This window comes from Crocodylus siamensis, chromosome 2 (genome assembly GCF_052110815.1).
Source record: "Crocodylus siamensis isolate JL-2025a chromosome 2, ASM5211081v1, whole genome shotgun sequence".
Taxonomy (NCBI): domain Eukaryota; kingdom Metazoa; phylum Chordata; order Crocodylia; family Crocodylidae; genus Crocodylus; species Crocodylus siamensis.
Genome location: NC_143396.1, coordinates 146,134,302 through 146,156,788, shown reverse-complemented (window position 1 = coordinate 146,156,788; position 22,487 = coordinate 146,134,302). Strand labels below are relative to the sequence as shown.

The 22,487-nt window shown below is 42.7% G+C and overlaps 1 protein-coding gene across 2 annotated transcripts in view; it reads right to left on the bottom strand.

Moving 5' to 3' along the window:
- HERC3 (HECT and RLD domain containing E3 ubiquitin protein ligase 3) overlaps window positions 1-22,487 on the bottom strand; it is a 76,191-nt gene that overhangs the window by 17,156 nt on the left and 36,548 nt on the right. The window contains exons 10-22 of one of the 2 annotated variants that reach the window (XM_090037058.1): window positions 21,568-21,692; window positions 20,254-20,313; window positions 17,363-17,474; window positions 12,828-13,017; window positions 10,199-10,362; window positions 9,361-9,474; window positions 7,736-7,759; window positions 7,562-7,651; window positions 5,462-5,632; window positions 4,421-4,564; window positions 1,738-1,904; window positions 900-1,000; window positions 364-430 (exon numbers count right to left, since the gene is read on the bottom strand). In XM_090037058.1, coding sequence (XP_089893184.1) covers window positions 411-430; window positions 900-1,000; window positions 1,738-1,904; window positions 4,421-4,564; window positions 5,462-5,632; window positions 7,562-7,651; window positions 7,736-7,759; window positions 9,361-9,474; window positions 10,199-10,362; window positions 12,828-13,017; window positions 17,363-17,474; window positions 20,254-20,313; window positions 21,568-21,692 — 1,482 coding nt within the window. In that variant the 3' untranslated portion in view covers window positions 364-410. The remainder of the gene's footprint in view (window positions 1-363; window positions 431-899; window positions 1,001-1,737; window positions 1,905-4,420; window positions 4,565-5,461; window positions 5,633-7,561; window positions 7,652-7,735; window positions 7,760-9,360; window positions 9,475-10,198; window positions 10,363-12,827; window positions 13,018-17,362; window positions 17,475-20,253; window positions 20,314-21,567; window positions 21,693-22,487) is intronic. The other variant, XM_090037057.1, reaches the window with a different exon arrangement.

The following is a 22,487-nucleotide window of genomic DNA, read 5'->3' as shown; positions in this document are numbered from 1 at the left end:
TGAAAGAAAATCCTTTGGCATCTCAGTGTTTCATGAAAATATATCTATTAAACCATGTGCCTTAGTGACGTCCTTTCCAATAAGGAACCTGGAGGCCAACATCTCACTGACTTCCAGTGTGATGTCAGCGATTTGTCAAAGTAGGAGTTTAAAACTTTACTTGCTTTAATCTACTTAGTCTCAGTGACCACACAGACAAGGACAGCAAACCTCCAGAGATGAATTTTAGCATTTCCAAAACAAACAACATAAATTTTATGGATATATCTGGGGAAAAAACCCACAACATCCATCAATGTTTATATGATCTCTACCTCTACACACACCACAAATCACACCGCTGATGTATTTGATTTGCCTTACTGTAAAATTCAAGCAGAACATTTCTTCTACATCTTCTCCAGGGTAATCTAAAAGTTGCTGAAGACTCCTACAAAAAAGATGGGAGGAAGAGAGTTGGGGGGGGTGGGAAATCAATCATTCAAGAGTCTGTGCAAAGTCTGTGCTTAATGTTTAAAAACAGGGGTGGAAATGATTTCATGGACATTAAGGCTGGCAGGGACCTCATAAGATCATCAGGTTCACCCCCCTGCCCAAATTAGCTAAAGTAAATATTATCCTAACTCCAGGTAACAGAATTCCAAGATAAACAATACACTGTATAAAAGATGAAGACAACGTGCACTCCTATACAGAAAAGTGCTTTGTTAGCAGTAACATAAATGCCACACCACACAGTTTCAACATAGTCTATGTCTTATTAGTATAAGGATCTTCTCCAATGGTCCAGTGCTTAGAAAAGCATTTGATTTCCAGCACTAAAAGAAAAAAAAAACCCACAAGAAATGCACAAGAACTGCAGAAAGGGAGATTTAAGTGAGGCAGAGAGGGAGACTCACTTATATGTCCATTATTTTTAAATATCCTGTTGATGTCCCCTGGAACTTTGTTATAGGAATCCTGCATCTTCATGATGTCTTGCCTCAATTTTTGCTGTATGCTAAAATCATATAGCAGGATCAGAATGACTTAATATAACTTTGCTCTCACAACCTGTCAGAACTGGGGGAGTAGGAGGGGTGGGGAGAGAAGGGGGTCAGCAGCCATGAAGTACTAAATCTTCAATTTCTTGTGCTCAAGGGAAACTAGTCCTTCTCCATATTTAACTGTTTTTAAAACATGATATCTTTGTAGTTGCATTGATTATGGTGCCAGGTGCCCAGCAGGTGAGGGGGATCACTAAGTCGAAGCTTAAGAGACTTAATGCATAAATCATTGTGAGAGGGGAAGCAGAGGCACAGTGGCTAGACTTGCCCAAGGTCAGAGTAGGTCAGTGGCTGCACTGGGAATGGGATCTAGGCCTCCCAGAGTTGCAGCCAACAGCCTTCCCCTTTCCCCGTGGCTGTGTGGCTATCATCATAGCTTGAGAACAAGAAGCCTGGTCCTTCCTCCCCCAGGATTCTACTGGCCTCTGCTCGCAAAAATCAGCATGCGAGTGTCTTCCTAATTTCAGTGGTCCTCCTCACTTAGCATTAAGCACATGCTTAAGCACTTCCCAGACCAAGGCTCCTACATTAACCACTTGGTTGAAAAGACATTTAGCAAATCATTTATGTAACAAGCACTAACCAGTCTAATGCTCACTGTTCTCAGATGAGCAGCCTCCCTGCCCAATTCCCACAAGAAGTTGGTTAATAACTACTGAAACGCAGCCCAGCTGTTCCTTCAGCTTTGTACCTTCCTTCTGTAGGGGACAATTCTTTTAAATCTTCTAAGCAAGGTGTCACGTTTAACAGCTTCTTGTATAGAGCCAACGGAAAATGGAGGTCGACCACAGTGAAGTTGTATATGGCAAGTCCACATATTATGCCGATCAGGTGAAACCAATTGTGTTCTACAAAACACTTCAAATATGCAAGGGGACAACAGTTAAAAAAAAAAAAAAAAAAAAGCAAGGTTATCCTGCTTAATTAAACAAGAATTTTCCTTGTCAAATATTTAAGTGCAGCAGCACACCTTCGGGACAGGCTTTCAAAAGTGCAAGCCCCAACAGCTCCCATGGAGAGGCACAGCACTGTAGAAAACCTACCCATTACATTTAATTGCCTATGCAGAAGACCTCATTTTGGAAATGTGCCCTTTGACTGTGAGTTCGTGAGAGCAGGGTACATCCTCTTTGACTGCTTGGACAACATCTCACACATTGTAAGTCAGATCATAAATCATCACAAAAAGTTTTCTTAATATTGATTCATGATATCACTTTTCTGGACAAAAGGGTTTTAATAAACTATATGCTAAAGAGGACAGATATAAAATAGCATGTTTAGGCTCCAATTCTGCAGTGAACTCTTTGCAGGGAGAAATCTGGGTTCATCTGGAGTATGCTGCAAGACAGGGATTTATAATCCAAATCACCCACCCTTTCTTAACATCATCCCCTTATATCAGGGCTCAGCATCATATGACCAGAGGCCAGATTTGGCCTACATTTTACTAAAGACACTCCAATCCTTGTCACAGCCTAGCCCAATGGTTCTCAACCTTTTTTAGACTCAAGGCACACCTCGTTCAGTTTGGGCACTCCTTGGAAAATGGAGCTCTTACTTCTCATTCATTTTTGAGTGTAGGAAAATACTAGAGCAATCCATCTGCTGCAAGAACTCAGAAAGACCACATCAAGTCAAAATGTTTTTAATACTATGAATTCCTATTTGAAATCTCTGGGTTTATCTTGTGAATCATGTTTATATACCTAACAGTGCTAACATTGCCTGCCACTCCAGGGCACCCCTGACAGGATCTTAAGGCTCCCTAGGGTCCCACAGCACACTGAGAATCCCTGGCCTAACTGTTGGAGCTGGATGGCCAGTTAAACCCCTGCTGCTAGCTCTGCTCCTGAAGATGGCTCCTTCCAGGAATTTGGTGCAGGGGGGCTGCTCTTTCCAACATACTGCAGCCTCTGCTCATAAAATTAGCAACTCTGGAACTTAAAACCTGGAGGTTCCTAACTAGAGGGTCTTGTTGCTCTGCTCACGAACAGGACAATTGCCACATTTGGGGTCAAGAAGGAATTTTACCCCCTGGTCAGATTGGTGCAGGCTGTGGGGGCATGGCCCTCTTATTTGGATCCCTTGAGAGGATCCAATCCTTGTAGCAGCAGGATACTGGTCACTATTGTCTCCCTGCTTCACATATGGCAGCTTAGGGTGTTATTTCTTGTGGTTGTGTCAGGGTTGACTCTGCAGTTTTATTAACAGGTTAGACAACGGATTTATATAGGATGCCCTCTGGCGGTCCCTTCCAGTCATACTTCTCTATGATTCGGTGATCTCTCTAATTGCCCATTAAAAATCAGTTGATAATTGAGTTTCCCATCTAAATACTGCAAGAAAAATGTTTAAATTTAACACACAAATAACATTTTTTATTTAAATGTCTGTGTATAATCAGTGTTCCTGAGGCAAACAGTAAATAAGTTATTACTACATTTCACCTTATTTTTCATGGGTGTTTTCTCCTGAGATATGTTTATCAGTTACAACAGAGTTGCAAATTTGTTAAACTTTGTAAACCAGCAAACAAGATATTCTCACAATGTTTGTGACACTTATTCTTATCACCACGTGATGTTATTTTCACAAACTTAATCCAAGTAGCAACTGCTGATAATCTTACTTGCAAATTATATAATCTAACATGCTATTTCCTTGCTTGTAAAATTCAACTGTCTAAATTTTAAAATATTTGGCTGAAACAAAACAAAGCAAAAATCATATCAAGTCTACAAGTTCAGCTTAAGCTACCTGACAATCCAATTTTCAGTGCTGCTACCCTTTGGAGATGGATTAGTGTGAAATGAACCACCTCCTCTTGTGTGATCCAACCTGATAAACAGATGCTCTGTCCACACCATACAAAAGGTTTGTTTGCCAGAGGAAGCAAGTCAGAATAACTCTGCTATTTTTTTTTTGTTGCATCAGGGTTCCCTGACATCAGACATTAAAAGTTCAATGCACAAATGGGATGTTGATGCATGAATGAGAGGACTGACTGCAATTATGTGACCAGAAAGGGAAAGCACAGAACTTCAAGGTCATTATGACCCAAAACTTGAAGACTGGAAAACAGCCTATGATTATTGGTGTTTATAGTAAAGAGAGACTTGTTCACATAACTATTATAAACTGTCATCTAACAAGGCACACTTTATCAGATTATGAACTAAATAGAGAGTTAGGGCCAGATCCTTAAGGTTTAGGTAGCATGGCTCTATTGAAATTAGCAGACCTAAGCCAATTTACAACACATGAAGGTCTGGCCCATATAGGATTGAGGGAGGAAAATGGGAACAAGTTTAATTCCAACACTGTCATTACTTAAATCTAGCATGTGCAGTACAGGCAGGTCAGTAACTCACCTTATCTGAAAACCAGAGCAGGTTGGATTCTGTATAGTAAGTGAACATCCCATAGATGGGATTTAGGAGCTCTTTTAACAACAAAAGGAAAAATTCCTTTGTAACCCCTCCAGCATCAACAGCTTCCTCACCATCAAAGATCACCTGTGGGACAAAGAGGCAACTAATTAGGGTATGGGACCATCCTGTAGATAAGAGGCATCAGATTTAAATCACAGGTCATACAAAGTAATTACTGTGACATATAAAACCAGCACTCGCAATGAGACTGTTTCCATGCAGGCAAGGGAATCAGAAGGCGCTGATATGACATTTTTTATATACAGATGACTGCATTTCAGATGGCAGGAGTAGACTCATAAATAATCAGTTGCTCTCTCGATAACTTTATAACTTCCCTTGTCCCAACCAGTGGACAGTTCTCCCTGTGATGAGTGTTACACAGATCAGATTTCAGCAGCTGTTGAATTCTGTAGCTTCTTCTCAGAGAAAAACAAACTATTTTAGATGACCCAAGAGTAGTGTAATTAGAAGTTGGGGGGTGAAGAGGAGGGGGAGGATGACCAGGGCAGCAGCCTTGAGTACTGACTTCGGAGCAGATGCAAAAATAGCTGCTGCCTGAAGCACAGAACTGCCCTGTCAGGCCTGTGTGGCTCAATGTAGGTCTTCCTGCAAAATGGCCAGGGAACACAAGATAAAAAAAAGAGGGGAAAAAGGAAAATTCTTATTTTGGACTTTTGCTTTTGTTTCCTTATCTACCCACATCAATTAAATTGTCTTCCTTAGAAGAAACCAACCCCCGCACCTGGCTGCCTTTAGCCACCACATATCAAGCCAAGCGCCCAATAAAGTCAGCTGATCAGGGTGGAGAGACTAATCACCACACCAACTGGGTGAAGCTTCATTACTAGTTACAGCTGTGCAGTTAATATACATGAATTTGACTACTGTGAGGTGGGGTGGGGGGTGACCTCTGCAAGAGGATTAAAGAAAAGAGATAATTAAGGGGAAAAAGAACAAACAAGAACAGAAGGTTCTTACTTTAAGAGGCTTTTTCAAATCAATATCTGAATGAATGCTCAGCTCCCTCAAAGCATCGCCAACCAAGTTGCTCCTGCGGACATGAAGAACTAGGAAAGGGCTTCTGGCCAGCAGAGGCTCCAGAGTGAGAAGCATGAAGACATTTTGCAAGTTTGCACCATTGATTGCCACCTACGAGGCAGTACGAAGAAAAGGAGAGAGGTGCTGTAGGTTAAAAAACATGACAAAATAGAACCCTTCTATTATTTGTCTCTGTAGTAGAAACAGCTGTTTCCCCAGCCCCCAGGGTTGTGACCACACACTGAGGTTGTGGCCTGCCTTTCTTCTTGTGTTTGCCACAGCATCTCAGTAACAACCTTTATAAAGTTTCTGTCTCTCAGCACAAAAAAAAACTGCCCTCTGTTTAATGCCACAACACTGTATTCACAGCAAACGCACTCTTCACAGCAGTACGGAACTCACAAATAGCTGCCTTCAAGAAGACTCAAGTACTCACTGTACAGGAAGGTTACAGCATGAGCTGTTCCCATGCTACCTGAACAGTGTGTCTGACTTGCAGGGGCAAGGTGATCCCTGGTTAAGCTCAAGAGTTTAATGTTACACGGAGACTGGAATCAGGTATTGACAGCCACTGGGTGGTGGGTTTTCATTCTGAATGAATCTGCAAACCAGCCAGTAGACTAACACTTCTCACATAGGCTGCCTACCAGCTGTGATGCTGCCTTCTGGACACCAGCAATGTAGGCTACATTTAATCAGCAAATAATTACAACTGCCTCTCTGCTCCTCAATAGAAGTTACATACAGGCATGTGCAGTTTTTACACACATCAACACCAGGTCAAAGCTCTTTGTAATGTGCTAAAAACTATGTGGCATTACTACCACCTACAGGAAAAAAGTTAGATCAGCACTACTTGACTACACTCTAGTAGAGTTTACTGCTCTATTTATTGCCTGTACTGCACACATGCAGTTTAGAGAATGATTCTAATGTTGACTTAAGCCAAGTATCGGCCTGATCGGCTATACAATACTTAGTATCTCCAGTGACAGAAGCTATTATTATGCTTTGGAGAATCTGTCAGGAGTTCCAGGCAGAAATAAATACAACACATTTAATAAAAACAAACCTCAGAAATCCTATATTATCTCAATGCATTGCAAAGTGCTAATGACCATTCTGATTATCACAAATTTTTCAGAGTGAACTATTTAAATAGAAAATGGTTTCACTATAAGGGACCCAAGTGTTGCCTCAACTGAACGCAATAGCAAGAGGCCCTCCAATACATAACTACATAAGCCAGGGGTTCTCAAACTGTGGGTTTTGAACCCCCTGCAACTTAAAAGGGGGTCCGAAATTCTCTTCCCTCCCTAGAAGCGGTGGTGCTGCAGGCGGGGCTGCCACTGCCATTGAGCACTCCACAGCACCACCATGCACTGCACGCCACTTCCCCACACCTAAGTCTGGATGGTCAACGAGCAAGGGACGGGAGGGTCCCAGTGGCTGGCTGGCTGGACTTGGGCATGGGGAAGTGGCGTGCAGCGCACAGCAGCAACACCAAGTGCTCAATGGCAGCAGCGGGCCTGACCCCCATGCCATTGCTTCAAGGGAGGGAAGAGAAGTTTGCAACCTCCTTGTCATGGTATCAAAAAGTTTAAGAACCCCTAACATAAGTAATTCAATACTGAACATAGTTTATTAACTATGGGCAAATATCACCAATACATAAGGAAAAGCAGGTGGGAAGGCAAAAGGAAAGAAAGAAAGAAAGAAAGAAAGAAAGAAAGAAAGAAAGAAAGAAGGAAAGACTTTTGACTTTTGACTTAAGATACGTTTATTTCGGGGAGGATGACAAATAGGGGGCAGTAAAGACCATATACAGGTTGGCCCAAAGGTCTGGGCCTCAAGGACAAGGCCTGGGCTCATGGCCTGCAAGGCCTGCCCAGACACTCCAGACAAAAATCAAAACACAAAGGACAAAAGAAGTATGTACATATATACAGTTCTGCCAGTGAGGATGCCCTGGGGGGCCTCAGGACATCAGGGGTTGACCCACATGGACAAAGCCCAAGGAAAGAAGGACCAGCTGATCACCTGCATTTGTAGTTCTGCATCTGTCTGTAGCATTTTGGTCTTGGCTTGAGCATCAAAGATGAAAGGGTAAGAACAGAGTGTCACAGGATCCTGGAAGGAAGGAAGGAAAGTTTCTGTTGATATTTGCAACTTTTACAAGCACTTGTAAAGGCAAGGGTGATTAAAAATAATTACCTGCATGATAGATGGCCTTACTTTCTGTGGAGAGATAGAGAAGGAAAAAAGGATTCATTATTTTAGTCCCATGTTTGTTTTCTTTAGTTCATAAGAGACAAAAGAAAAACATCATCTCCTCTAGGGTTAAAAAACCAGTATCTTCTCTTGAAGAGATGCAGGCTGAATTTTAATTAATTTAAAGGTCTAATCAAGATGTAAATACCCGTAAAACTCCACTTAAAACTCTTAAAATAAGGCATGAATTGCATACAGATCTTCTGCCAGCCCGCTGCATAATAGGGGATTTTACCTCCAAGAAATCAATGAAAACCCATCATTGGCTTCTCAATATCCAGCTCCAGTAGGAAGGATTAGAATCTCAAACAACTGGATACTATTTAAATGTTGCCTAAATGGTGTATTTAAGGTCAGACCATTCAAAAACATTGATTTCTTTAATAGATATTTCTGTAAATTGATTTGCTTTTATTATTACAGTTATTGATGCAATTCTACCTCATAACCTTGGCCAAATCAAATCTGCAGCATTGTTAAAGGGAGTGTCACAATCTACACAGTACACTGGAAGATTCAGAAAGTCCACTGAAATCAAAACAAGTTTTGACTGCAGTCACTTTATTAAACGCAACCTCCCCTGCCATTACTCTTCTCATACATTCAAAATGTTGCCTCATTATCTTATTACGTTGCCAAATTCTGTGGCTCCTACACACTAATACCCAGGCACAGATCCCAAGGATCTTTACAGAAAAGGTATGTAAAATTATCTCTACTTTTGCAAACAGGAAAAGAGTGGTACAAAGACATGAAGGCTCTTGCGCAGTAGGGGTGCATCCACACATGCAGGCACATGTGCTTGCAGCAACTCAAAATAGGAGCGGCACAAATTTGAGCTGGGGATTTTTGCCTCAGCACATGTGCCTGCACATGCACTTTGGTGTGGGGCAGGTTGTGCCACTCGGGGCAAAATACCCCTGTGCAGCTCCTCCCGGATCTGCAGCCTATATCAAATTTTGAGTCCATGCTGCAAATATGCAGCATGGGGAACATTTTTTTTTCCCAGTATGCCTCTTACTATGTCTCAAACAGCTTTGAGATGTGGCAAGAGGCAAGTGCGGGCTCGCCTGGACGCGCCCTAACAGGTTACTGGAACAGCAGGGAATAGATCTCTCAAAAGTTCTAGTTCAGCCATTAACCAATGGGCCCAACAGCCTAAACTTAGACACCAACATTGTCAGATCACTGACCATAGTCTTCGTATCACCTGACTTGATGTAGAAATTGTGTCAATGGAATATACAGTTTGGTTCCTGAGGTTCTGACCAAATTAAAAGGACCAAGACAAAGTGACTGAATGAAGTAGAAGGTATAATACCATATCCCAGAGATATTAAGTGGCTCACAGAGATGGTCTGGGGCATTAGTTATATTTTAGCAGTTTTTCTCTTCTGAGAGCATTATTTCAAGTTATCATCAAGCCAGCAAGTATGCAAATCAAAGAGAACTTGTCCACATATGCTCCCATGTTTGCCAAATTTATTATGATTAGGAATCTGAACATTTAGGTCACTAGCACCAACCAGGGACAGCAGTTTCATGACTACCATATTGAGCCCTCTTACCATTCCTGCTTGATGTAAAAACCACATGAGATAGTCTTCCTGAATGTCCACCAAGCTAGAAATCTCTGGGATATAAAACTTGTCATATTCCACATGTCTGACTTTCTGATTTACCTAATTAAGGAAGGAAATTAAAAATTTCAGCTCATCTGCACCTTCTAAACACAGGCTTGCGTCCATGTGTGTCACCCCCTCTCCCCCCGGGTCCCACCCCATCCTGTCCCATCCCCCCTGAGACGCTATACCAAAATACTCATCTATGCTTTATGTACCACAACTTACAGGACTGAGCTAAAGTAACTGAACAAACCCCACCAGGTGTTTTAAATTTTAGTTCACCTCCAATTTATGTATACCATTAATTACAATATACAGGGACAGATTTAAAAATGCAATCAAGAATCTGTAGTTTGTGTTTTTATGTATATGAAAATCTGATCTTTCATATTGATTCTTTCTTAAGAACAGTAATGAAAAGGATAAGGAAAGAGAGACTGGAATTGTCTTTTGAAGTATAATGCTGTGCAGTGTCCCTGGTAGGATGCTCTACAGAAGCATGGTTGTTATGCCACTGTTTGGGACAAAGTTAAGTGAGTTTAATGAGTTGGTCTCCAGTTCAGTGCAAGTCTGACCATCCACTCTCTTGCCTTGGTTGCAATTATAAATGGTGGATGAGTACCACATGGTCTTTCATACCTGAGATTGTAAAAAGGCAAAGCGACCATGCTGCCTTCCTGATATTTGTAAGGGTGGAGGTACAGCTTGGTGCAGAAAAGATGGGAGAACAACTAGACTAGGACATCCCTGTGTTCCAACATCATACAAGCTTTCCTTTTACCTTGTGCAGCTTCTCCAGCAGTCTGAGAGCAGCTGTAATGTAGCTGCTGAAAAGGACGGGGATCAGTAATGTCTTTCGTCCACTGAGGAGGTAAACAACTGCACCTTTATAGAGGTCCACTAACCGCAAGAAATATCTTGGGCACACCTGAGACCACCAATTATCTAGAAATACATAAAAAAATACACATTAAAATATCCGTATAATTATTAGAGCGCTCATTGGTAGTGTGCATTTTTTAGTTAGGGAATATGAAGAAAAGCACTGGGACATTAGATATGATCTCGTCACCCTGTTTTAAATGCAGGCCACTCAGACTCTCTCTAAAGGAGATCTACAACACATCACATGCAGACAGTAAGCACAAACAGTACCAAAATGCATGCAACTTTTGGTGACATTCAGCAGGGATTCTTTTAGTGGAAAAACAGGGGGGAAGTTCATTTCTTTTCCCCTAAAACCACTCAGACACCATTTCTATTCCAGTTTACTAGTCATAGTCTGAAGAACAGGCATAGACCAATGGACCAGTAAGGACCTCCTTCTGGAGGTTGTACTATATTATACAGAGAAAATTTTGTTTTTCTCAAAACATCTCTGTCCCCCATATGACATCACAAGTACCACACCCGTCAGATAACTGGGTTTTCAGAAAAGTATGGCTCTAAAACACTGCTCTTGCAACTGCTATGCATCATCTCCACATGTAAACAACGACACCTACTCCCACACAAGTCAATGCAGTGATCTGAGTCTCAGTTCTACTAACATTTTTGCAAAGTGGAGTACATGTGGTAAACAGGAAGTACACAAGGCAATGGTAAGACAGCCCCCTTACTGCAGAGACAGAGGTAATACTTAGTGATGTCTGGAGCTGTCTGCACATGGTTATTTAAAAGAAATGGGAACTAATTCTATAAAAGGCCAGTGCCAGGGAAAACCCCACACCTTTTAAACCAGATGAGATGGGGGAGCATTCCCCATTAGCTCAGCATGCTAAAGCAGCGATTCTCAACCAAGATACTGGAGCAACCTGGGGTGCCTTGAAATCCTTTCAAGCATTTAATGAGGTGCCACACAACAGTAGCACTATTAGGTGTCCAAAAGTGACTCACAAGTAAACCCAGAGATCTGAAATAGGAATTAATAGTGCCAAAAACATTCTGACCTGTTGTGATCTTTCTGAGTCCTTGGCAACAGAAAAATTGCTGTTATTGTTCCACAGTCTAAAATGGAATGAAAACTAACAGCTGGCATTTTCCAGCAGGTGCCTTGAACTAACAAGGTTGAGGACCACTGTGCTAAAGGAATGTTCAAGCCCAACCGGACTGCACTGCACCTTACACAAGCCATCATGGCATGAGACTCCTTTTAATGTGGCACTTGATTAAATGGTTTCTATCTATCACCACCCTAGATTATTACAATGAAGAACATTCATTATGTTGAATGATGATCGCACCCTTATTTCTATTTCCTCCACTAGGTATTTAGATGCAACTAAAATGGTTTATTTATCTTCCCAGAAACCCTCTCTCTACTTCCCTCACCACTGACTTCCAGGCAGTAGAAGGCAAGCCAGGAGGAAAAGAAGAAATCAGCCCTAAGCAAAGCGTTGAACATGGAGACACCTGGAGATTCCATTGCTCCTACCTTGCCCTTACCCTTAAGTAAAATGCATTAAAATGTCCCCTCCTCCATCCATGCTTGCAGCTTGTAGTTGAGTTTGCATCAATTGTTCGCAAGGCACTGTATCCTGAGAATTCATGCCTCTGTGACAGGCTAAGAAATGCTCACCCCTTCCTCTCTCCTGCACACTCTATATTGTACCATTCTTCTACAAGACTCTGCCTCTTCTGCTCCTTTTGGAAGGGAATCTCTCCTCTTGCCAAAGGAAATAAACTTAGCCTTCCCTCTACTGAATATTAACTTATCAGCTTCAACTAGGAGCACTAGAGTAGCGTCCCCTAGAAGAGGGGTCAGCAACATGCCTCCCGTGGACCAGATCTGGCCTGAGAAGCCTTAGGGCTTTGGCTGTGCTGAGGCCAAGCAGTGAAGAGATGCACCAGGGCTGGGGATCTGTGTCAATGCCACGACTGCCCCCCTAACTGAAAAAAAGTTGCCAGCTCCTGCCCTAGAACCAACCTGTCTCCAAATCAGAATGTGGACACAGAAGTGCGAGAGAAAACAAAGTGTTATTTGTAACTAATACTAACTACCACAGCACAGGACTCACTCCCCAGAAGTTTCATTATAGAAATAAATGCTGGCAGGAAACAGCATAAGAGCTCTTTAAGAGTTCTATGCATAAGAGTTCTATGCATTCACAAGTACTTTAGACTAGGAACTCTGATACATGGAGGAGGCACAGCAGGCACTAAAACCACTCTGAAGGAAGGAAGTCTGCTTTGAGAACCAAATATATTACTGGAAGCTTACTAGCCACATTGTCAGCCTTACTCTTCTACTGGTGAAGGCAGAGGTAACACAACCAGAGAGCAATTAGACCAGTGTGGAGAACTTGTGAAGAACCCCAAGTCTACGTGTCCTTAATGGTCTCTGCACCAGTGACCCAGGCAGGTGCAGACAGCAAGATACACAAGCTGCACCCACTGGGTTGGCTCCTTACCTAAAACTTTGCTCGGGTTTGTGTCCAGACGCAGAATGGCCATTGCTAGAGGAAGCGTTAATGTTATATAATACTTTGAGTCTTGAAATGGCGGGAATTCAGGTAGAATCAAATAGATTCTCATTGCCTCAACATCTGGTGGTGAGTTTGACAGCTGAGGAATCAAAAAGCTTTCAAAGCTCTTCAAGATCTAGAGAAAACAAGACAGAAGAAGGCAACTCAGTCATTCTGTGGCAATGGCATACAAGCAAATCTAGATGACATGCAGGAACTGTGTGGGATTAAGCATGCTTTATACAAATGGCCTCTTCAGAGAATTTAGCTGCACTATTCAGGTCTCTATGGATGTGCAGAAACTGAGATTTTTCCTAAGCTTATAACTTAGCAAAACATAGGAAGATTTTCCACAGAGACAGTAAAAGGCTCATTCTTAATACCAGATTAATATCCCTGACAGCTGTGGCCTGACCAGTGTTGCATAGAGGGGGAGGATCACCTCCTTGGACCTGCTCGTGATGCATCTGTGGATGCACAAGGTCCAGTTAGCCCTGCCAACCGTGACCTTGCATTGTTGGCCCATGTTCATCTTGGAGTCAATAATGACTCCAAGATCCCTTTCTGCCTCCATGCTCTCAAGAAGGGAGTTTCCCATCTTATAAGTGCACTTGTCAGTATTGAAGCGCATCCTGTTTTTGCTAGCCCACCCCTGTAACCTACCCAAGTCTTGCTGCAGTTTTTCCCTCCCTAGTAGCATGCTCACCTCACCCCAAATTTTGGTATCATCAGCGAATTTAAACAGGTTGCTTTTCAGCCCATCATCCAAATCGCTGATAAAGAAATTGAACAGCACAGGCCCAAGGACCGAGCCCTGGTGGACTCTGCTGCCCACTTCTCCCCAGGTCAAATATGACCCATCCACCACTACCCTCTGAGTACCACCCTTCAGGCAATCTGCAATCCATCTGACTGTGTAGGCATCAATGCCACAGTCACCCCATTTTTTAATGAGGATCGGGTGGGAGACAGTGTCAAAGGCCTTGCTGAAGTCCAGAAAGACTACATCCATGGCAACACCTGCATCCATTGCCTTTGTGACCTGATTATAAAAAGGCAATCAGGTTGGTCTGACATGACCTGCCCCTAATGAAACCGTGCTGGCTGCCCTTGAGCATCATCCCTGAGGCCGGCCCATCGCAGATGTGCTCCATGATGATCTTCTCAAAGAGTTTCCCTAGGATTGAGGTAAGACTGATGGGCCTATAGTTGCCCGGGTCCCCCCTCCTCCCTTTTTTAAAGATGGGGACCTTCCAATCTTTAGCCAAAAAGACTGGCTATCTTCCAATCAACTGGCACCTGGCCCGAGCACCATGAGCACTTGTAAAGCCGTGCCAAGGGCCCTGCAATAACCCCTGCTAGCTCCCTCCCGCTGATTTGAACACGTCCAGCCCCTACAGAAGCTGTCTAACCCAGTCCTCCCCAACCTGAGGTCTGGAGGCATTCCCCTCAGTTCCGTCTTGCATCACGGTGGGGAAGTCCCGGTCCCTGCCCAAGAAAACGGAGGTGAAGATTGGTTAAAGAGGTCTGCTTTCTCCTCTGGCGCAGCCACCAGATTGCCCAGAGGATCTTGCAGGGGCCCCATATTTCCCGGTGCCTTCTTCATCCTCCCTATATATTTGAAAAAGGACTTTTTACCATCTTTGATCTTGGACGCTGGTCCTAGCTCTATGTCTGCCTTAGCTTTCCTAACAGCCCCCCTAAAGGCCCGAGCAGAGGAGGTATACTCCTCTGTGGAGATAGCAACCCCCTTCCACCGGTTGTATGCTGCCTTTTTGGCAATCAGGCATTCCCGGACACCCCTGGTGAGCCAGGGGAGCTTTCAAGCACTCCTGTCCCCCTTGCTTTTTGTTGGGATGATCATCCCTTGGGCCCGGAGTATCATCTCCTTAAGTAACGACCACTCATCTTGGGCACTGAGTTCCCCTGCTCTTGAGAACCCCAGCACCTCTCCCACTAATCTCCTCAACTCGTTGAAGTTGGCCCTCTTGAAGTCTAGGGCTACCGCCTTGCTGCAGGCCCCTGACACCCTGCGCTGGATGGTGAATTCCAGCAAGCGATGATCACTATCACCCAGGTGGTCAAGGACCTGGAGCCCCCTTACCAGGTCGTCGCCTGTGGCCAGGACCAGGTCCAACAGGGCATTTCCTCTGGTGGGAGTGTGCACCTCCTGAATTAAGTGGAGGTCCTGTACCTCGGCCAGGAACCTCCTGGAACGGTCCGACCTGGCTGACTGTTCCTCCCAGCAGATGTCCAGGTAATTAAAATCACCCATGACAACTACATCCCTTGCCTTAAGTGCCTCTGCAAGCTGGCCTGAAAATTCCCGGTCTAGCTCCTCCCCTTGGTTAGGAGGTCTGTAGTAGACCCCCACCGTTAGATCCCTCTCCCCATGGCCCCCTTGTATCTTGAACCAGAGCACTTCCACTTACCCCTCTGACCCCATTTTGAATCAGTCTTCCCCAGTGCTGGGTGCAGGCTGAGCCCAGCACTGGTCCCAGGTGGCAAATCAGCCTCCTGTCACCCAGCACGCAGATCCAAGGGATGCGAGCCCCCAGATCTGCACACTGGAAGAGTGGAGGCTGTCACTGCCAGCAAGCATAAGGAGTTTTCCTTTGAACAGTTTGAGGTGCATTCTCCCAGAAACATCTGCACCTATCTCCTTGCATCTTGGCAGGCTTCATGCTCTCAGAAGGGGCTATCACCACTGCACTTTTCATCTGAATCAGGCAAGAAGTGACAAGTTTTAGGCAATTTCATGATTCCCCATTATAGCCTATGGGCGAACTGTTGAAACAGCAAAACAGTTTTGACGAAACAAAATGGAACAGTGCTTCGAAATGAAACAAAACAACGGAACGAAACACTGTCCCTTTGAAACAGAAAAACAGATGTTGAAACAAAATAATGGTGCTTCGCACAGCCCTAATACTACCTACACTGTCTACACTTGCCAGTGTATTAGAATCCAAACTAAACAGGTTCAGAGACAAGGATATTATGAATTGTATTATTCACAAACTTACTATTCAGGTCAGTACACTTAGTGGTCTCTGTTCCTAGGGAACACAGGACTAACAAAAGGTTGAGACTGAGGTGAGAGATGACAAAAAAGCAGTAGCTTGTTCAGATAGCTTCAAGGAGCAGAGGTGTTTCAAACACATCAGGCATTAGGATGAATAGGCTCTCAAGTCTAAAATCTATTTTTGTTTTACTAATGATTGCTCCTCTACTATTAATTTTTTAGGTCTGAAAAAAAAAGAAAAAAAGAAATTGTGTTCTAGTTTTATAAAATCCCAGAAAACAGGTTATAATGAAAATTCCAACAGAGGAGTCACCGCTTGATTAGCAGAATTGCTGAAACTCTTGTGTCCCTAACAGTTCTGAAAAGCACCACAAAAGCATTTTATGGAACTGTAAAAAGGATTATATCCTACAAGCCTAGGCTTTTGAGAACAAAGCTATCTATCTGAGGCTGCAATATAGCATAATTGCTACTACTTTTACTTCCAAGTATCTGGAGCCTAATTTGCCATTTGCTCAGAACTTGCGTATATCAGGAATAACTGCACTCCCATTGGTAGAATTGATGGTGTAAATGGGAGACAAATGAGTCCCACTGTGCAGTTATTTGACAATGCACCCCTACTTCTAACAGCTGAAGTCCTCTCAATTACTCAGTATGCAAATATAATTTCATCCCCCATTAACAGAAGAACAGATCTCATTAAGTAAGAAGCCTTGTTGCTCTGCAACTTTTGAAAGTCCTAAAAAATGATCGTAAGACAAAAGCATTTCTCACCACCAGTGTATGTTCAGTAGCCCTTTAAAACCATCTGAGATTCTCAGCTGGTATAAGCTATTATGAGTTGCAACAGACTTTTTTTTTTTGACCAAAGAGTGCACACAACAGTAAAAAACAGTGAGGATCTAATAAGAGAGGCTGACGTGAGAGATTAAATCTTGTTAAGCAACAGGTAAGCAAATACTGATGTTCAAAAAACAATAAACCTGCAACACAACAATAGTTGGGTATTTTCACTGTACAGGACAATTGAGTTTACTAGTTCACATTCTGTGGTGAGTTCTCTCTTATATTTTTGCTAAGAAGTTAAACCAGATAAATTTACAGAATGAGAGGTTTAGCAAGCATTTCTGGTTCATGCACATATCACATTCACACTTAATTTCACCATGTGGCAAACATTTTTTAAAAAGCAACTGTAAAGCTAGATTCTCACCAGGTGAAAGACAGTGTAGCTCTGCTGGGCTTTTTAGGGCTAGCCCAATTTACAACAGCTGAGAATCAGCCCCATAGTTTTTAATTAATCCCTCCAGAGAAAAGCCATAAGTAAGCAACAGTATGTTCTACAGAGAGAAGCAGTGTTTAGCACATGCACATACATACACACCCTTTTCTCTTTCCCAGCACTGAGAAGTTGCCATTCAAAAATATTTAGACACCATCTTGACATGAATACCTGGTCTAGTAGAATGGAATGCTGAGAGTTCATTAGCTTCTCAAACAGCACTCGCGTGGAATTCAGGTCTATCCCTGGGATTTTAGGACTGGTCTTAAAGTGCTCATCAATTCTAAAAAAACCCAACAAAACAAGCCCCCACCAGAGGAAAATGTGAGTTGAGTAAAGATATGAGATTACCCTTTGTAGATGCCTGGGCTTAGAGCACCAGTCACGAATTTATCTGCAGATAGAGAAACATCACAACTACAAACTACCATGGAATGCCTAGCTAAATACATTAATGCAAAATAGAAAATATATCAAAAGGGAACAGTTCAGGGATCCCAAATAGAGAATGGGGATTTTCCTGGGTCGATCCTGTCCCATCCTACTGAATTCAGGGGGACTTCACATACACCAAAGGGTCTGCCCACTCACTTTTGATTCTAGGACTGGTAATTACAGTTGTACAACTCCAACTATGAGTAGCAAGAGACCATGTTCCTCATTTCTATACACATTTCAACAGAGGCCTTTTTAAAAGGGTGGTGGGGTGGTATAGGCTTATACACAAAAATACCGGTCATTCATAAAGAGATCACATGACATATTTCAAAGGAAATAAGCTTGGATTTTCAAAATAGCCTGAGAGCTAGACACTCAACTCATACAGCCAACCTTTGTTAGGTTCATCTGAATTTCTTAGCCCTATATTTTCTAATCAAGGTCCAAATCAAACTCCCAGCACAGTTAAGAGGAGTTTTCCTATGGTTTTCAGTTGGAAGTAGATGGAACCGCAAATCATCTTTTCCTGCTAGGCATTTTTGTATGTAAAAAGCTTTATTTTTACTTTGTATTACCCAAGCTAAAGGTATACAGAAGATGAATATTCTAAAGGCTTGTGTAGGCACTGGAACTTCCTGCAATACAGCTAAAAAGCACTCTAACTCAGCATCTAGAACAAGATTAATGGTTTGTAGCACACGCTTCCAGCAACGTCTCTTCCAGACAGAACAGCTGTAAAATCTTGCTGCTAAAAATAAAAAAAATCCCACAATTCTATAAATTCTAAACACAAGTACCAAGAATTTCCCCAGAGAAAAATGGTAACCAATCATCCATAACCTTGCATATTCTATCAGAGATGCCAAAGATGCAGCCCACAGTGCTGCACATTTCAGACAGACCTTGCTCTCTCTATGCAGAATGTGCTGGCTCTGGCCCTTCACACTGCACATGGCACATGGAGCTTGTTTATCTCAGGCTGCACACAGCACCTGGGCTGGTCCAGGGCACGCGCTGCGTATGCATACAGGATCCACGATTACTGTGTAAAAGTCTGGGCAAAAGGCCTCAGAAAAAACTACCTTCTTTTAGGTCTACGCTTTGCAGTGTTATAACGATCCTAAGCTGCCCCCTGAGCTAAGACATCAGGAGCAATGCACTAAGGGTATATTTCTCAAATGGATGCAAATGTTTATGCTGTTCGTCTGAAGTTAGGCATTTTAAGTATAGTCACACCTCATATTATAAAGGTTACAAAGACAACCAAATTCCAGTATTTAGCTATCATTTTGGTCACAGATTACAGCAGTTTTCACAAATGTTAAATCACTGGTCAATGTAATTCATTATTAGCTCTGGTCCTCCAGTTTTCGAAGGGTATTGTATTACGGTATAACAGCCACAGCTTTCACCTCCACCCTTCCACAAGCTTCTGTTACTAAACATCATTAATTTGTAGCAAATTGTTTATATTTTAAATTAAATCTGCTTTCCACGCCTCCATACTCCTGACATAACTGCATGCTGGATACCTACAATATGGAAGTCATTATGCCAGTAAAAGAAAGAGAAGGAACAAATGGCAAGTCAGTTTTTCCATCTAGTTTGACCTGCTCTTCAAAAGATTTGCACAATGGAACGTGTTCCTTCACCTGGTTGCAGGCCATTACTCATCAGGTCATCACAAAGATTCTTCCTCTTCATTTTTGCTTTTACCTCCTAACAGTTTATACATACAGTAGTCATCAACCTCATCCTTCCAACACACCCTGATCTTTTCATTAGGTTGGTACATTAAATTCTTTTAGTCTCCCTTCATGGATCTTATGCTTTAATCCTTTACTATCTTGGCCACCTTTTTCCCTGAATTCACAGCTTTCATAAGCAGGAGCCCAGGACTTTCCAGGAGTGATGTCCCCGAAGTGGGGCTACTTCCTTGTTCTCAAAAGGACCTATCCATATTAACCCCATTCCACTACAAGTAAGGTGACCATATTATTTTTAAGGAAATCCAGGACACTGCCCTACCTGCCCCAAGTCAGTGATGCTGCTGCCTGCAGAGGCAGAGGTAGACTGCAGGGCACAATCCAGTAGAGGCAGAGCAGCACGGTGTGCCAGGCTGGCAGACACTGTTGCTGCTGTGTAGGAACAAGGCAGGCAGACTGCAGCAGGTACCCCACCTGCATATGCCCAGCCCAGCTCCTCCTGAGCAGCAGCTGGAGGCAGGAGACAGGGTGGGCTGGGCACCATGCTGATCTGCCTCTCCTCTGGACTGCACCCTGCACCTCTGTAACTCTGAGACTTTTGTCCTCTCAAACTTCTAAGATGGGTGAGCAATATTTAATAAGCCAATCTGGATACTGAAATCGTAAGAGTTTCACTGTGACCTCTTAATGACACTGAATACCACACTTACAAGGTCACTTCTCAAGTCAGAGGCTTTTTCTTCCAAGAAATCCTTAACCTGTGGAGCATCTCTCTAGTCACCATTGTGATCAGGCAGAAAATTACGACAGACAAGCCCCAATGAATTAAGGTCTAATGCAACAGCAAATGGAGCAGGTGATTCCTGCTTCATCTGTACAGGATAACTGTCACAGGAAAGATGCACTTTGGCCACTTACTTCTTCTCCAGGAAGCTTCCATTCCAGCATGCAGCAGAGGACAGGATCTGCACAACATTACTGTTTGCAGCAGACAGACAAAAGAAAAGAGGGATGCTTGTGTGAATAGAGAGCATGATGTATTTTTGTATATCCCATTTCTAATATGCCCATTTGCCTCTAATCCATCCCCTCATATATAAATCATGCATTAAAGAGACTGCTGGATATAAATAAAAAAACTAGAGATCACAAAATGAAACTAGCAGGTAAGTAAGTTTAAAACAAACAGAATGAAGTTATTTTTCACAGTGTGTAATTAAAGTGTGGAACTCATTGCCACCAGATGGTAGAAGCTGACAGTTCAGCCAGATTCAAAAAGAGATTGGACACATTCTTGGAGGAAAGGGGCATCAGTAGCTATTGAGCACAGGAATCAACGACACAGCCTCTGAATTAGAACTTCCTAGAGCTTAAATGCTGGCGGCTGAAAATGAGAGAGGAACAGTGGAAAAAACCCTGGTCATACCCAGTTCATTCTCCATTTCAGCATCTACTCTCTGCCACTGTGCAACACAGGCCTACTTGCTACTTTACAGGGATCATGGGCCACTGCCCACTAAGAAACACTATAAGCCTCCCTTAAAAAGGAAGGCCACTAGAAAAGCAACAAATTGCTTGGGACAACTGAAAACGTAACAGGGACAGAAGTAGAGGTCAAAGGTTTATAAGTAGTGCGCCAAGGGGAGACACTGAGCAGATCACATTGGATAATGCCTGATGGACCTCAAATGAATCCAAGGAGCCAGTGGACACTACCTAAAGAAACTCTCCCCAGAGACAGGATTGGACCAGGGATAGGAAAGTAGCCCTGCAGTCCCCAGGGGACCTCCTGGCTAGAGAAACTGGGCATGATGGACCTGACCAAGTAAATGGCAGTTCTTATTATGTTCTTGTATTCATGCTCCAGGCTAGCAGACAAGCTCGTGTCAAAGTTCAGTTGTCAGTTCCTTATTTTTGCTTAGTATGCCTTTCACTCATGTGAAAGAAAATGGAAGAGATTGTAATTAGGCTGTTTAAAATGTCTTCTTTCCATTTTTTTAGACTGCAACCATGCAACCAAGGGTTAAAGAACAGCTTCTTTTAAAGTTCAATGTCCCCCCAGGTCAGTTTAACCTGAGAAAGTTTTACTAGTTTTTCTAGGGAGGCCTGATGTGACACTCCTAATCTGAATTAAGAATGGGTGCAAAAATGGTGAGTCCTAAAGCACAAATAAGCACAACCATCAACATAAAGTGTTCAAAATGAAGTTCTGACCTGTACAGTACTACCTACTTGACAGAATTAGAGCTGTTTTTTTCTAAAAGGTTTTGTCTCCAAACATCTATAGTTTCATCATTTATTAAACAGGTATAATGGCTTTCATTTATGGTCCGGAAATCATCAGCTGGCAAGGAATTCTGCGAAAAGATACATATCTCAGCGTTTAAGTATAAGACATACAATTCAGTTCTCTCTTGTCCACAACCCTTCTCTGTTTTCAGTATTTATCCCAAGCAGTTTCTTAGGGGTGGTTTTTCACCAGATTTGACTGAAGGGCTGTCATCATCATTAATCAACCCAAGGGAATCTCCGAAAGAAAGACACTCCCCAAAAAACTGGAAGGGGAAGCAGGAAGAAAAAAAAGAAATGACAACCTAGTCTCTTAAAAATGTACCAAATGCTTTTGCAAAACCTCTGTGAATACCATAAGATGAGGTAGGGTTGGAAGGAGGTTTAGTTTTTATAAAACTGCTATTTTTTGTTACTTATCCAGCTTGAAATGTGTTTGAAACTTTATAACTTCTCTCTCTAAGACAACAAGAAAGCCAAAGATTGAGGGGGAAATATTGTCACCATTGTGCTTCCCTGAATTCAGGGTTCACAATACTTCACCATACACGTGGCAACAAGGCACCAGCTGGCCCTGCCTGCTGTTTACTCAGATCAGTGAGCACCAGAAATTCCTGCCCTCCAACTGAAAAACATCCCTTTGTTTGTAATGCATAAATAACACAAACAGTTTTTTCTTTCCCTCATTTATCAAGTGAAGACCAATATCTTCTTCACTGCTATTCCACATGTGGAATTCAAACGGTGCTATTTTGGTTATCTCTACACAGAAGGAAAAAAAATTTAAGGACTGTGATATAGCTGGGTCCCCCAGAATTGGTGGGATCCATAGTGCAGATGGGAGCCGAACCTCTCCTAACTGT